At 38.6% G+C, this 17,633-nt stretch overlaps 1 protein-coding gene across 7 annotated transcripts in view; it reads left to right on the top strand.

The window, feature by feature from the left end:
* Window positions 1-17,633, top strand: part of STON2 (stonin 2) — a 168,119-nt gene that overhangs the window by 60,511 nt on the left and 89,975 nt on the right. For all 7 annotated transcript variants that reach the window (XM_072839573.1, XM_072839572.1, XM_072839571.1 and 4 more), the window contains one exon: window positions 16,307-16,504. In XM_072839573.1, coding sequence (XP_072695674.1) covers window positions 16,307-16,504 — 198 coding nt within the window. The remainder of the gene's footprint in view (window positions 1-16,306; window positions 16,505-17,633) is intronic.

Genomic DNA, 17,633 nt, shown 5'->3' with positions numbered 1-17,633 from the left:
TTGCATCTCTCTGCCTTTCTTCTGTAATCACAGCTCCCTCTGATTTCTGCCTACCTCTTCCACTTTTAAGGACCTTGTGATTACATTGGGCTCACCAAGATAATCCAAGATAATCATTCTAAGGTCCTATACTCTTTCATATTTTTAAAAGATTTTATATTATATTTTAAAAGATTTTATTTATTTGATAGAGAAAGAGAGAGCACGAGCTAGAGGAGCGGCAAAAGGAGAGGGAGAGGGGCAAGCCGACTCCCCACTGAGTGTGGAGCCCAACACAGGGCTCAATCTCAGGACACTGAGATCATGACCTGAACCAAAGTCAAACACTTAACTGACTGAGCCACCCAGGCGTTCCTATATTTCTTCATATTTAAACATCATTTTCCCTTGTTATTTATCATTTGGTTGTGGTCTTCCTCAGAGCTTTTGTTCAGTAGTGCCCTAGATCAGTGGTGTCCACTTGGAGAAATCTGTGTGTTGGCTGGATGGCTAGTTCTACGAAATGAGTGGTCATCTGATTCTTTTTAGTTTTTAGTCTAATCTGACAATATAGAAATGATTTGTCCATCAATGTCTCATTCGTCCACTCTAAAAAATGCTTCTCTTAGTTTATTAATTTCTAGCAAGAAGACTCTGGACCTCTTTTGGGCTACAGCTTCACCCTGTGTGTATTAAGTAAACTTTTTCTAATGGACAGCCCATGAATGAATTAGAATTGGGGCAAGGGAGGTTCCCTGGGTGGCTCAGCGGTTTAGCGCCTGCCTTCGGCCCAGGGCGTGATCCTGGAGTCCCGGGATTGAGTCCCACATCAGGCTCCCTGCTTGGAGCCTGCTTCTCCCTCTGCCTGTGTCTCTGCCTCTCTCTCTCTCTCTCTCTCTCTCTCTCTCTGTCTCTCATAAACAAACAAATAAATAAACAAACCTTTAAAAAAATAATTGGGGCAAGGGAGATACTTGATGTGCTGTATTTAAATGTGCTGAAATCAGGAATCTGTTGGTGAGCTGTGAAATATATCGGTGTGTCTCAATGCATGTAGGTGGCGAAGTTCAGCCAGAAATAAGGAAAATCTGTAGAAACTGTTCATGGCTTCTGCTGTCTTTCTAGCCATGTCAGTATCACCAGAACAAACCGATTCTCGTTCCTATAATGTAGTTGCAGTTTCTTTGTTTCTTCCTATTCTATTCCCGTGTCCTGTTTGCTTCTGTTACGTGCCTAGCACTTTCTAGTCAGACATCTCTATGTCAGGAGAAAGAGGAAAATATCTATTTTAGACTTGGGGGAAGGGAAGTTTCCTCTACCCTCCAAAATTTCTTCTGGCTGGTCTAAGACTTCAGTTGACATGAGACAGATTCATAGGAGAAAAGAAAATATAATTTTGTACTTTGGGAACCCCATGTATAAAAAAGGTTCATAGGCTGGTAAAATGAGGTGTATGTGCCATCCTGAGCTAAGGAGTGGGATAGGGGCCTGAGGCTTCAAAGGAGAGGAGGGCAGTTCCCAGGACAGTAAGAAGAGCAGATGTTTGGATGTTTGCCCTGCCATGCAGATGGGTCACTCAGGTAAAATTTATCTGGTAATAACCCTTATTCTGGGAAAGATACTCCAGTTAGACTCTAACTAGGTAGTTAAAGGAGGGACAGTAGTTTCTCTCCAGCCTGCAGGATCTCCGTTGCCTTCAGCTCAAAATAGTCCCCATGCCAAGGTGGTTTTGGGGAGACCTATTTTGAACCCCTTCAGCCCTGTCCCATGCAGCTTCTTTGTGAATATTTTTTGATGAGACGATCATGATCTTGACCTAAAAAAAAGAGGGAAAATGGGATGGATTAATGCTATTCCTCATCTGGATTTCTGGAAGCAGACAGTGGAACCTTCCATGGCCAGCTATTCCATACCTTCACATCTAGGCGTGCAGGGAGAAGCTGGGAAAGATAGCAGATGTGTGCACACACGTGGAGTAGTTAGGTGGAAAACTGTTTTCTGGGATACTCCTTTTCCATCCCCCCGGGTCCCATTCCTGCACTGTTCACAGTTTTTCTGGCAGATGAAGAGCAAAAGAAGAAAAAAAAAAAACCAACCAACCAAATAATCAAAAGAATTTATTTTTTAAGCTGTGCCACCTACAAATAAAACCAAGGGAGTGTTGGATTTTAGCCTGGAATGGCGTTGTACTACTTGCCCAAATTAAAATGCAAGGAGGCTGGAGGCACAGTTGAGTAAGGGACTCAAAGAGACTGTCATTTGTAGTAAATCTCTTATTTTTATAGCATCTAATCATCAGAAGCTACACTGGGGAACTTAAATAAGCCAGGAAGTCGTTACCCCCTACCTTGGTGACCTGGCTACTTATTTTATCTTGCACTGAAGCATACCCAGGTTGATTGGATAACAAGGAGCAACAGCTGAAGGGGAAGACTACTCCAGAAATGTTTTAAATCCATCAGGGCAGCAACTTTGTTTTGGATTTTGAGTAAGTGCCATTGTGGTTGGTCTGGAGAAAAGGAGACACATCATCTCTCTCAGAAAAATATGAATAAAATCAGTCAATGGAGTGACAAAGTCTTTTTGTAACCACACTTAGAAGAACAATGGCTGGCGTCAATTATTTGGACCTGAGGATGCTAGGAATGAGGAGCAGATAAAATCATGCCCTCTTTGTAAATATTATTTCCTCCATTAAAACCTCTGAAATTTGGTGGAGACCAAATGTGAAATTTGTATCTCTTTGATTTAACAAGAACACTTTGGCTCAGACTATGTTGATAAATATTCTCTTTAAAAAGATTTTTATTAGAATCTTAACTGCCAAATACTCAAATTTAAGACTTAAAGTAGCCACAAGAATACTGTTCCCATCTTGGTCTGAAAATGCCGTGTGATTAAACTGGGTTACCCAGTGAAAAATGTCAAAAAATTTAACTGAAAACGTGTTTGCTGAACCTCAAACCTTAATGCATAGATATTCTGCTAAACCTTTAGAACAGCAGCAGAACACAGCAGATCTAAAGTATTGAAACAAGCAAAGGGAAAAAAAAACCTACTAAACTTCTGGTGAATCTTTTCAAATCAAAATTGGATCTTTATATTGTTAAGAAGTATTTTTGAGGGCAGCCCAGGTGGCTCAGCGGTTTAGTGCCGCCTTCAGCCCAGAGCCTGATCCTGGAGACCCAGGATCAAGTCCCACATCTGGCTCCCTGCATGGAGCCTGCTTCTTCCTCTGCCTGTGTCTCTGCCTCTCTCTCTCTCTGTGTCTATCATGAATAAATAATAAAATAAATAAAATAAAATAAAATAAAATAAAATAAAATAAAAATGTTTGAAAATGAGCCTAATCCCAGGTGGTATTTTATTCACATTGGATCTCTTAGCAGTCAGTAGTGTTTCTGAGTTTCCCTGGTGGCAAAAAGTTTTCCTAATTTAGTATTTTTGTCTCCTCTGTTTTAAAATTCCACCATGTAACAGGAAGAATGTAGCAGTCAGCTTATATATCACCTAAAATCTTTTTTTAAATAATACATTTATTTTTTATTGGTGTTCAATTTGCCAACATACAGAATAACACCCAGGGCTCATCCCGTCAAGTGCCCCCCTCAGTGCCCATCACCCATTCACCCCCACCCCTAAAATCTTTATAAAGATCCTCTCAAGGCAAAGGCTGACTCCATATATGTGCATTTTACAAGTATATGTGTGTGCTTAGAATATGTTTGCAAATACATGCAGATAAATTGACTTGAAAGAGGAAAGTTCATTTCCAAAATTTAAAAAAAAAAAATTATGGCACTATTTTCAGCATGAAGCTTCCTGTTCACTCATGGTGTTATGTGCTGACCTTCCTCCACAGACATGGATGGCAGTTTTGCAGCAAGGCCAAGGCTGAATTTGACCCATTATGCAGATGCTGCAGGATATGCATAATTACAAACAAAAAAATTTTCATTTCCGGAACATTTGTTCCACAGCCCAAGCAAAACACTAATATTCCCTTGTGCTTCAAATGTCTTCCCCAAAAGCTTGGGCTAAGGCCTTCCCATTGTATCTGGAGAAGCTCATTATCTGGGACCAGAGAAAGAGCCACTTGTTTGGGGGAAGACCAGAGATGATGTCAGCCATTTAAGAGGGAGGCAGGGGTGACAGCTGAGAGACTTAATCCTGAAGAAGGCTAGCCCAGTGGTTACTTTCTATGATACTTTTTATTCTGGCAACTGAGGGTGAATTGGTGGGTGGGAGTGGAATAAGAGTCCAACCATTTGGTGAATATGTAGCAAGGCGCATTGCATTTGGCATGCATATGTATTTCCCTGTTCAACAGAGGAGGTTTTATTTTCTTTTAATACCTTGAATTGTTCTCTGCTTTTAAGAGTAATTAATGACCTTTCCGGAATCCATCTCAGCCGCTGATGTACTGGGGGAAGGATTCTAACAAAGCCCTTCTTCCTTGGGGCCTGATGCCCTCTGCCCCTGTCCACTGGGCACCACTCTGCTCCCATCACTATCTCCTGCTGTTCCTGACAAGTCCATTTCTGCTCTTGCTGTTTCCTTGGCCCCTAACTCTTCCTCTACATGTTTACTCAGAGCTCTGCTCAAGCATCATTTCTACCTGCCCCAACCCCCTAGCTTTTTCCTGCATTAAATGTCTTTATAGCCCATGTTTTGACCTGCAATTACGGTTATATATTTGTTTGCTTATAGTCTCTCTTCCCCACTAGAAGAGAGAGATGTTGTCTGTCTCATTTATTTTCTGCCCAGAATGTGGAGCATGGAACTTAGTAGATACTCACTTAGTATTTGTTGGATTAATGAATGAATAATGAATGAATGAGTGAAAGATGAGCTGTTAGGGAGAACTTGAGGCATGGCATCCTCAGTGAAATGGCTTTTTTTTTTTTTTCCAAAAAATAGGCAAAGAAACTAGCCTAGCCTCTGCCCCATCATGCCCTTTGCTTAACAGCTATCAATTTTGATTTCCCATTATTATACACACAGTGTGCACACACAAACGTGCATATGCATAGCACAGAGATACACATATGCACATAATATACACACATAGTATATGTGTATAACATGTGCTTACATATACATGTATAAGTAATATATGCATAACATAGAATTATGATACATATACAAACATACATATTTCTCTCCCTGCCGGGAGCTGTCTTAAAAAAAGCACAATTAAAATTGTCTTATATTTTTGTCATATTTGAAGCTACCATTATGCCATCTGGGCAGGGGAGAGGATCTCTTGAAAATGATTTCTTTCAGTTATCTAAAAGGGACTTTAAAGCATTTTTATCAGAACCCTAATATTTTCCTCTTCCAGAATGTGCTAGCTCATCCAGGGGGGTCCTTGTGACCTATCTTACCCTCAGCACAGGACACAAAACACAATAAACTGCCAAGCATGCATTAATTAACTAGTTCATTCATGCAAAAAATACTTAGGTGCTGGGAATGCAATTATGAGAAAATTGGCCATAGTCCCTGCTCTCCCCACGCTGAGATTACCTAACGGTTGGGCAGTCTGTTGCTAGTGAAGCTTTCTGGGGCTTCCTCTGAACCGGTCCCGAGACAGCCGCTTGGTATTGCCAACTGTGAGCAAGCAGGTAGCCACAAACGAAGAATGGAATTAGATCTATTTTATATTAATGGATGAGCATGTTTACAGCATTGGAAAAATCATATAGCCCTAGTGATTAGACATCAAAGTTAAATAAAGGATATGGCATCAATGCATATAAATATTTAAATTTTAGTCTATTTAAGATCTCAAAGAATAAAGAAAAATATTGTGTTTGTTGTATTAATTGTTTTAGGTGACAGCTTGTCACTTTATTATTCATTTAACCAATGGTGCTTTGTGGTAGTCATTGTTCAGGGCACCTGGGATACAGTCGAATATTCTGGCCCCATGGAGCATACTTTCTACTGGAGAAGCCATACCAGAAACACAATAAAACTGTAGATATAGTGTGTTAGTGTGGTTTGGTTAGGAAGGAGAGAAACATGAGGAAAAGAAAGAATGGAGTGAGGGAAGATGTGAAGTTTTACATAAGATCGGGAGTGAGTCTCTGAGTGTTAACTTTTGAGTGAAAGCATGAGGGAAGTGAGGAGTGCTCCTTGCAGAAATTGGGGAAGGAGTTGTCCAGATGAAAGGAACTGCAAATGGCAAGCCTCTGAGGGGCTGCAGTGTCTGTGTTGGTGGTATGTGACTGGAGTGGAGTGACATGGGGAGAAGGGAAGGGGATGAGGCCTTAGGTCATGAGGACTTGAACCATGTAGGTGCTTGGAGGGCACAGGTAGGACCTTGGCTCATACTCTGGATGGTGGGAAGCCATTGGAGGGTTTTGAGCACAGACATGGTAAGGTCTGACTTTGATTTGAGCGGGTAATTGTGTGAAAGCTGTATGGCTGCTCTGTTGAGAACAGACTGGGAGGAGCAGGACACTTGGGGAAACAGGGTGACCCAGTGGGAAGCCTTTGTAACCATCCAGAAGGAATGGTTGTTCCATGAAAGGGCTATGCAAAAATGACCTCCAAAGGCCAAAGGAGCCCTAAGGCCCGAGAGAAAGGCCAACAGGTCCACCTTGACAGGAAATGGTTTATTAAAGGAATTTAGAAACAGAAGCATGTCTTGGGCAACTGCAGGTGTAGATCTCTGTGACCTCACTTCCCATAAGACCTCCTTTTGTAGCCCTAAGAGGTTAGGGAATAATGTGGGTAGGACCACCCCAGAGGGAATGTTTGAGAGTAGCTGTGTGTCACAGTCATTTCTCCTGTGCTGATTGGGGACGTTTTGCCTCAAGGGTGAGGTTAGACGGGAAAGAATGTTGGGGGTTGGGGCTGTGCTTAAGAAGGCTTCAGGTCATCAGGCAGATATGTCCACAGATTTATCTGAGATGGCGTTAGTCTGGGTCATACAGCAGTGTCTTGAGTCAAGGTGGTAGCTTGGAGAAGGTGGGAAGTGATTGGAGGTCATTTATCCATTGTATTACTGTTGGATATTTGCCTTGTTTCTACTTTTTGGCATTTAAGAACATGTTTCTATGAGCATCCCTCCCACCCCCCCTTTTTTTCCTGTGAGCATTCTTTTTTTTTTTTTTTAAGATTTTATTTATTCATGAGAGACACAGAGACAGAGAGAGGCAGAGATACAGGCAGAGGGAGAAGCAGGCTTCATGCAGGGAGCCTGTGGGACTCAATCTTGGGACTCCAGGATCACACCCTGGGCTGAAGGTGGCACTAAACTGCTGAGCCACCCAGGCTGCCCACCTGTGAGCATTCTAAACACCTGGTGACCAAGAGCTAGTGGTTTTCTTGTATAAGAGTCAGAAGGGACTTGCTAGACTGTAGGCTGTTTATCCTCAACTCGATCAGATAATACCAACCTATTTTCTAAGATGGTTCTAGTTTACTCTATCAGCCACATATAAGAGATATTGTGTCACCACTTCCTTGTTTACACTTGAGATTGTCATACTTTTCTTTTTTCCTTTCTTTTTTAATATTTTTTCTATTTTAGTCATGAAGCGGCATGGAGAAAGGGAAGGGGAAAAGTAATGATGTTTCATGCGGTTTTAATTTGTATTTTCCAGATTGACTTTTTTTTTGCCATTTGGATTTTTTTTCTTTCATAAAAGTCCTATTTGGGTATGTATTTTTTGGCATCTTTCCCTTTTTCTTGCTGACTTCTAGGAGTTCCTTGTGGATATGATATCTGGCAGGATCTCCTACACATGGATGTAGAATAAAGTGGATGATCTTTTCACTCTCTTTATGGTTCCTTTTGTAAAAAGAAGTTCTTAATTATAATGATAAAAATTTTGTTTGTTTTTATGCTTAGTGCTTTCTTTGTCTTGATAAAGGAAATCTTTCCCTACCCTGAAGTCATAAGCATATTTCGGTATGTGTCTTTTTTTTTTTTTTTTAAGATTTATATATTTATTTGAGAGAGAACACACTTGAATGTGGGGGGAGAGGGGCAGAGGGAGAGAGACAGAGAATCTTAAGCAGACTCCACACCAAGCTCGGAGCCTGACGCAAGGTTTGATTTCACTCATGACCCTGAGATCATGACCTGAGCCAAAAGCAAAAGTTGAACTTTAACCGACTGTGCCAGCCAGGTTCCCCTAAAATATTGCTAGTGGAGCCTTTTATACTTTGATATTCAATCCACCTAGAATTGATTTTTCCATTTGGTGTTTTGTAGGAGTCTAATTTCATTTCTCTCTATATCATATTTTATTATTTCTATTATTTTATTCATTTTAACATATATTATTAAAATTCTACTTTGTTTATATCTAAATGGTATGATTCTGCTTATTAATAGGAAAAATATGCAAGGATTTTGATTTAGAATGCAGTAAAATCTATAAACCAATTTGTGGAGAATTAACATCTTGACAACATTAACTTTCGTAAACCCTAATTATATCTCTCCATTTATTTTGATCTTCTGTACAATCTGTTAATAAACTTTAAGAGTGTCTCCTCTGAGGACTTTTGTTACATTCATTACTATATGTGATTGATATTTTTTGTTGGTTTTATAAATACTATCTTGTTTTAAGTTTAATTTTCTATATATTTCTTGTTTTCATAAATGCAATTATTTTTATATATTTATTTAAAAAAACACAAGTACTGGACACCTGGGTGGCTCAATGGTTGAGTGTCTGCCTTTGGCTCAGGTTGTGATCCCGGGGTCCTGGGATTGAGTCCCACATCTCCCCATGGGGAGCCTGCTCCTCCCGCAGCCTCTGTCCCTGCCTCTCTCTCTGTGTCTCTCATGAGTAAATGAATAAAATATTTTTTAGAAACCCATACAAGTACTGTGCTAAAATTATTAATTTGGTAATTTATTAGGGTTTCCTGGTTATTTTCTGTACATAAAAACATCATCTGCAAAGATAAGTTTTGTTTTTTTTTCACTCCTTTTTACTTCCTGCGTTACTGTGTAGGTTTTGACCACAAATAGGATGTTGAGTAGAAGTGGGAGAAGTAGGCACCTGTCATCTTGATCAGGATCTCCAAGGGAAGGCTCTCCAGCATTGCACGATGTTTACCATAGGGTTTTAGGATGAGCTCTACTAGGTTTAGGGAGCTCCTTCTGTTTCTAGTCTTCCAAAAGTTACTACCATGAATAAATACTAAAATGTATTCAGTGCTTTATCTATATGTATTATGATGATAATATGGTCTTTTATTCCTTTAATGTGTTATTATGGTGAATTATATTAATTGTTTTAGTAATGTTAGCCCACACATTATCAACAAGGTGATACTACCTCCAATGAGGCTAAAAATAGTTTTGGGGGACAAAGAAATCTTACTCTTTTTATGTTTACAGCATAGTTATTTATATAGTAACATGGTAGATATACAGTATATCTGTTCTATTAAAATTTAAAAGGGAATTGATAAACTAGACCTCATCAAAATGGAAACTTTTGCTTTATAAAAGACCCTGTTAAGCGGATAAAGAAAGAACCTACAGACCCAGAGAAGATATTTATAAACCACATATCCAACAAAGGACTAGTATCTAAGATATACAAAGCAACTTCAAAACTCAACAGTGAAGAACCAAGCAATCTAATTAGAAAATGGGCAAGAGACATACCCATATGTTTCACCAAAAAGGATATACAGATGGCAAATAAGCACCTGGAAATATGTTCAATGTCATTACCAATAGGGAAATCCAAATAAAATGAGTTGTTACTACACCTGTATTAGATGACTTAAAATAAAAATAGTGGTAATCCTAAATGCTAGTGAGGATGCAGAGAAAGTAATTGCATGTTCAGTTTTATTTATTTATTTATTTTTAAAATTTTTATTTATTTATGATAGTCACACACACACACAGAGAGAGAGAGAGAGAGAGGCAGAGACACAGGCAGAGGGAGAAGCAGGCTCCATGCACCGGGAGCCTGATGTGGGATTCGATCCCGGGTCTCCAGGATCGCGCCCTGGGCCAAAGGCAGGCGCCAAACCGCTGCGCCACCCAGGGATCCCTGCATGTTCAGTTTTATAAGGAACTGCCAAACTATTTTCCAGAGTCATTGTTACAGTTTACATTCTCACCAGCAATACATGAATGATCCGTCGTATGATCCAGCATTTATCCTAGAGAAATGGAAACTTCGGTTCATACAAAAACCATACATGAATATTCAAAGCACCTTTATTCATAATAGCTAAGAACCAGAAACAGCCCAGATGTTCTATGACAGGTGAATGGTTAAACACTAACTGTGGTTAGTCCATACTGTGGAACACTACTCAGCAATCAAAAGGACTGGAGTATTGATACGTTCAACACCTTGAGTGAATCTCAGAGGCATTATGATGAATAATAAAAGCCAATCCTAAAAGGTCACATACTGCTTGATTCCATTTTTATAGCATTCTTGAAATGACAAAATTATAGAAATGAAAAACAAATTAGTGGTTGCCCTGGGTTAGGAACAGGGCATGAGCGGAAGAAGTAGAAATGAATATAATAGGTCAGCATTCCTTGAGGTGATGGAACTTTCCTACATCCTATGATGGATACACAACCTACACACTGATAACATTACATACGACTAAATACATGCTTAAGTACATGTAAAACTAGGGAAATATGAGTAAGATTGGTAGATTATATTAATATCAATTTCCTGGTCATGGTTTTCTTTTCTTTTTTTTTTTTTTTTTTTTCTGGTCATGGTTTTCTACTGGAGAGGGGAGACTTGAAGGAAGAGGATGATTGGCAAAAACAAAACAAAACAAAAAACACATTAGTGGGGCAGTAGTGAAAAAAAGTCGAGAAATACTGTGTTAAACCAATCTTGCATTCACTGGATAAGTCCAATTTTGTCATGATGTAATTTTCCTTTTCATCAAGCTCTAGATTCTCTTTGATAACAATTTATTTGGGATTCTTGTATCTATGTCCATGATTGAAGTTGACCTGCATTTTGGAGAATATATGTATAAATCAGATATACTTTGTCAGGGTTTGATGTCAGGAAATGCTAACCTCACAAAACAAGGTGATGAGTGGTCTCTCTTTTTTGTACTCTGAAAGATCGAAATTTTTTTTTTCTTGAAAGTTTGATAGAACTTTTCAGTAAAACCACCGGACCTGACATTTCCTTATGACAGTTTAAGGATTGATTCACTTTACTTGATGATTATTGGACAAGTTAGATTTTTAACTTTCTTCTTGAATCAGTTTCGAAGTTATAATTTCCTAGAACTTCTACAGTTTAATCTTTTTTCAAATGTATTGGTGTAAAGACTTTCATTATTTCTCCTCATTGCCTTCTAAATGTATATGGCATTTGTAATTATGTATCTTTTTTCATTAGTGCTTTTTTTCTTGATTTTTCTTGACAATTTTTCAATTCTATTACAAAGTCATCTTAAAGAATTTTTTAATCTATGTACTTTTTAATTTTAATAACTTCTGCTTTTATGTTTATTATTTCCTTTCTAATATTCTTTATTTTGCAGCTCCTTTTGTAACTTGGTAAGTTGGAAGCTTATTGCATTAAATTTCAGTTCTTTTTTAATATAAGCAATACCACTGTCCCTGATGGTACTGCTTACTTGCATTCTTAAAGTTTTCACATATACTATTTTCATTATTGTTGTTATGAATATTTTCTAGTATTCATTAATTTTTCTTCTTTGACCAACAGATCATTTGAAAGTATGTTTCTTAGTTTCTAAATTTTTCAAATTGTCTTCTATCTAGTTTATTTTTTTATTTTTTATTTTTTTTGTCTTCTATCTAGTTTAGATAAATAGATGCTAGTTATATCTAGGTAAGTGGTTTGGATGACTAGAGACTTCATTGTATTGTGATCAGTGTTCATGGTCTGTTTGATACTTGTTTTTGTTATTTGTTAAAACCTGCTTTTTGGGCAGCCTGGGTAGCTCAGCAGTTTAGCGCCTCCTTCAGCCCAGGGCCTGATCCTTAGAGGCCTGAGATCGAGTCCCACATCAGGCTCCCTGCATGAAGCCTGCTTCTCCCTCTGCCTGTGTCTCTGCCTCTCTCTCTCTCTCTCTGTCTCATGAATAAATGAATAAAATCTTAAAAAAAAAACACCTGCTTTATATCATAGCATGTGGTCAATTGCCATAAGAGTTCTAGATGTGGGTTATGAAGAATATGTATTCTTCATCTGTTGGTCCATGTATGACCATTAGATCAGCTTGTGCATTTGTAGTTTATATCTTGTTTCCTTGCTGACTTTTCTCCCTGATTGATCTATCAATTATGAGAGAAGTGTATTTTAAAACCTCCCATTATGGTGAACATTTCTTGCTTTCTGAAGTTCTGTCAGTTTTTGTATTAATAATTGTGAGACTAAGTTATTAAATATATGCCAATTTAGAATTATTATCATATATTTCTGATGAATTAAAATATGTAATTTTGTTGTGATCCTTCCTAGTTAGTGCTTTTTGCTTTAAAGTCTATAGGCTGGGCAGCCCGGGTGGCTCAGCGGTTTGGCACCGCCTTCAGCCCAGAGCCTGATCCTGGAGACCTGGGATCGAGTCCTGCATCAGGCTCCCTGCATGGAGCCTGCTTCTCCCACTGCCTGTGTCTCTGCCTCTCTCTCTCTCTCTCTCTCTCTCTCTCTGTGTCATGAATAAATAAATAAAATCTTAAAAAAAAATAAAGTCTATAGGCTACAATATATCAGGTTTCTTTTCATTAATATTTTGTCTTGTATAGCTTTCTCATCCCTTTACTTTCATCTTTGACAAATCCTTGTATTTTACATTTGGCTTTTATGAACAGCATATTGGATTTCATTTGTTTATTATAGGTTGATAGTCTTTTACCTTTAACTGGAACTTTTAGTCCATTTACATTTATTATCAAGGACTGATACAGTTTATTTCTATAATATGTTTCTTTTTCTCATTTTTCTTTCCTTTAGATTAACTGTAGTTTTTGTTTGTCTAAATTATTTTTATTATTCCCTTGATCTCTGAAGATCTTCTCACTGAGTATATAATCCTATTTAAGTTATATTTTCTGTTAGCTCATTGGAGTGTTCATTTGGCTTCTCTTATTGAGAAGGTGGTACTCAGTCTAATAATCATTCCTTTGAAATTAATCTTACTTAAGGTCTTCTGTCTTTGGTTTTGTATAGTTTTGTCTACTTGGACAGTTATTTTTGGTTACCCTGCTTGAGATACCGTGGGATTTCTAATCTGACAAACAAAATCTTTCATAAATCTGGGAAATTCTCAGCCAGAGTTTTTTTTTTTTTTTTTTTTTTTTAATTTTGTTTTAAATACTGCCTCTCAGTCTCTCACTTTTCTCCTTGGGAACTCAGGTTATATAAATACCTACAAGACCTTCCCACTCTGTCTCCAATGTGTTTTTTTTTTTTTTTCCAATGTGTTTTAAAGATTTTATTTTTAAGTAAGCTCTATACTCAGCATGGGGTTCAAACTTTACAACCCTGAGATCAAGAGTTGCATGTCTATGGATTGAGGCAGCCAGGGACTGCTCCCATGTGTTTTAATCTATCTTTCATGGTTTTATCTTTGTTTTTCTATGCTGTCTGGACAATTTTATATTTACAGGAAGTAGTATGTTTCTTCTCCAGAAGCTGATTTTTGTCTATGTGTTCTTTTCTAATATTTTCATTTTTCTTTCTTCTTTTCTTGTTTCCACAAACATAGTAAACAACTTACATTTTCTGCTTAATAATTCTAGTGTCTGAATTCTTTGCAGGTCTGATTCTGTTTGCTCCCCTGCCAGCCTTCCTGGCTATCTGGATTGTGATTATGGCAACTTAATTTCTTATATATTTCATGATTTATTTTATTTATTTATTTGTTTGTTTATTTTTACCATGTGGAACTGAGGAACATTCTATCTGGGAAGGCTGGCTTTGAGGTATCTTCCTCCAGAAAGGATTAGTATTTGCTTTTCCCAGGTCCCGGGGGCCACTACCAACCTAGGAATACTTCATCTGTGTTCTCAGACTGGAAAGTTTTCAGACCACACAAGTAGTTTTAGCTGTAAGCCCCTATGTGGGACACCTTATAGTTAGAAATTCTCAGGAGATTTCTTTTCTTTGCTCTGTACCCAGGCTTAAGGCAGACAATTTTCTTTGCTATCCTTAGCTTGGGGGTGGGGTTTATTCCTAACTTACCTTTTAAGTGATCCCTTTGGATATTCAGGCTTCATGCATCACATGTTCTGTTAGATTTCCCATCTTGAGGTAGCCCTAGGTTTCCCTCCCCCTTTTGCCTTTTTTACAAGACATTTAAAAACCTCAAACTCAAGAGTCTTCCTGGTTTGCTCAAAAGCCTCAGAGTCTGAAAATCAGGTTGTGTGCTCTGTTTACCATTCTGGGTTGCAACTTGAACTTGGTCTCTGATAATTCTTTACTTTCTTGCTCACCCTGGAATGTATTTTAAATAATGTTATTACATTTTACCTAATATTTTAATTTTGTTTTCCCAGTGTTTGAAGTGTCTAATCCATTATACTGTAGGTAATAGCAGTCCTATAAAAAGGCTTTACAAATTCAGCTTTGCTTTTGGCTTTTTGGTTGTTTATTTTACTTTTTCTTCTTTAGCCTTTTGAGTTTTATAGGTACAAGTTTAGTCTTCACTGTCTATACTTAGCATAGAGTGTTATGAGTGATTTCTAGTGCTTCTATTGACATAACCAGTAAATATTTGTTAAGCATCTGTTTACACCAAGCATTATTCTAGGAATGGGGGTGCATAGAAGTCAACAAAATGGACCGAAATCCCTGCCTTCCCCCAAGGGGCTTGAATTCTAGTGGGGATATATAGTACATTATGTAGCAATAATGCTAAGGAGAAATGAAGCAGAGGAGGAACTTTGCATCTTTGGAGAGAACAGCCTCAGGATACTTTACTGAAAGGGTAACGTTTTTAGCTAAAACAGCAGGGGTGAGCTGTGAGCACTCTAGAAAGAGAAGATCTGTATGTCTTATCAATTTCTAAGAGAATACAGAATGAAAATTTTCTGTGGTTTCATATTTGTTCCATGTCACATATATTGCTTATTCTTTTCCCTTAATTTTCTTTTAACCCAAATTTTGCTAAAGCCAACTCTACAATTTTGGTTCTCCAGCTAGGAGAACTAACACTTTTTTTTTTTTTTTTAAAGATTCCACCTATTTTATTTATTTCTGAGGGAAGGAGGAGGAGCAGAGAGAGAAGGACAAGCAGACTCTGTGCCTAGCAGCGGGCCCGACCCGGCTCAATCCCAGGGCCCTGAGATCATGACCTGGGCAGCAATTGAACACTGAACTGATGAGCCACCCAGGCACCCCCGAGAACTGACCCTTCTTGAACAAGCTACTTAACCTCCAGTGTCAGTTTTCCCTTGTGTCAAATAAGACCACTGCCTGTGTCTTAGGATTAATGGTGAAATGAGGTAACATTTGTAAAAGTGTTTGAATTTCATGAGGACTCAAGAAATGCTAGTTCTTTCTCTTCTATTCTTCCTTCCCTATCCACACTCCTTTCAGCACTTGTTTTTAGTACTTCTCAATAAATTTGCAATAAGCTCCTTATGCAACACCATGGAGAAACCATGTGGCAGGTTATTAACTGAAGACAAATGAGGAACATTAGAAAACTTCATTTAAAAAAAGAAACTTTCCAAAGTGGTTTCGAAAGGCTGAGTTTGATGGTCAGGGTTCAGGGGAGAAAGTCAGGGCCTGTGCATTTTCCCCTGGAAGTTCTTATTTACTGTATCCTAGATCAGCAGCTCCAGGAAATCTCAATTTGTGTATGTAGCAGCCCACAGACTCTCCATTTATAGTCAACTCAAGCAGGGGGCAAGTCACATTCCTAGGCAAACATTTATATACTCACCTATACCCTCTTTCTGATTTTGCAGTGTAATTTGATGAGTTTTCTTGTGATTGTTGGCATGCCACTAAAAATGGAGGCAGGGTAAGGGTGAAACTGTAGGATTCATGAAGTTTTGGTTTGGATGAAGTGGAAATCGCAGTTTAGAAATAGAAGTAGAGCTGAAAATCACTACTTTTCGTTAGATTTTCTTCCATTTGAGCGTCGTGAAACCCCTTTTTTTGTGGCACTGGTTTTAATACTGACTCCCCGTGAGCTCTCAGTGATTTTTCCCTGTCTGTCGTAAGTGATATTTCCATCATTTCCTTGCCTTGCATGGCTGTTGAGATTTCATAGGATCTGAGCACCATCAAGATAAGACAAGCGCTAAAGATAAAGAGAGCACAACTATTTATATGACATGCTTTTGTTTTTGGTCTGTCCCCAGCCCTGTCACTGACCATGCCCTGCTGGACGTGCCCTTCCTTCGACTCCCTGAGGAGATGCCCTCTGACCTCTGAGAGCAGCTGGACCACACATTCTGAAGACACCAGTAGTCCTAGTTTTGATCCCTCATACACAGACCTGCAGCTCATCAGTACTGAGGAGCAGATGAGTGGAAAGGCTTCCCAGGCTGACTCAACTGGTAAGATGGAGCCCAGAAAGCTTTGCATATCACTTTTGGTGACCTGTTGCCACTCTTAAAATCTCTGCTGCCAGCTTTGTTCACAGAATGAGTTCAGGTGTGGTAGTCAAAAATTAGAATATAGAGTGGTTCAATATTGCATTAGGAAAGAACACGTAAAAAAAAAAAAGGAAAGAACACGTACACAGATGGACGGGTTGGTTGGCAGGGTGTTAATATTGGGAAACCATTTGATATTATATCCTAATGTGCTGTTTTCTATTCAGTACAAATACTGTTCCTTGTCAATTTGCTTTCTCCTTGGATGACTGAACTATACATAATATGCACAAGGCTGAATCTTTCATTCACTTACCTGTGCACCTTCCCTTTTTAGCAAGAGGGAGGTAGATTTAAGCAAAGAAAAAGCAAATGTTATATGAAGCAGAATGGGAGTCAGGACTCAGCCACTGTGTCCAGACTACAGATCTTTTGGCAGTTATGTTTATTCTGTTGTGCTTGATTCGAGCTATGTGTCAGTCTGAAACATCCCCTGGTCTCCTTCATTAAATTTTTAGTATGTGTAAGAAGGAGGCTGCCTGGCTTTGCACGTAGACTACGGGCCTGCTAACAAGCACTGTACGGGGTTAGATTTAGGATGGCATTGGATAGTGTGTTCTTGGGGTTTTGTTTATTTGGCCCAAGGGATTATTTTCCTTTGAAAGTGATAGAGTTACAGATAATTGCTCTGTGGATGAATGTGCCAGGTGTGTCCAGCAATATTTGTTTTTCTTTCTCAAAAACATTGTTTAGGAATTTGTCTCAGGATCGTTTTTCATATTTGGGTAACATTTGCTATTTTGCTGTGTGTTATTGGAGGGGTCTACACATAGAGAAGGGGATTTCTTGCAGAGTAACAGGTTCAGACAGGATTTGGGTTGGTATTTGATAATACTGCAAAAAATCCTAGTTTATCACAGTCTCTCTTCACAAGCCTCAGTTCCTTATAGCATTTTGTTTTCACACACTCTCCATTCTGGTTACTTTCTGTGGCTTATGATCATGGTCAGTGGCTGAAATGTGCCCCTACAATCCCATCTCCACTGTGGGGAGCATTTCATGGTGGGAGGGCACCATCAGAAGCCAAGGC

Source organism: Canis lupus, chromosome 9 (genome assembly GCF_048164855.1).
Source record: "Canis lupus baileyi chromosome 9, mCanLup2.hap1, whole genome shotgun sequence".
NCBI classification, from domain to species: domain Eukaryota; kingdom Metazoa; phylum Chordata; class Mammalia; order Carnivora; family Canidae; genus Canis; species Canis lupus.
This window is presented reverse-complemented; position numbering and strand designations above follow the sequence as displayed.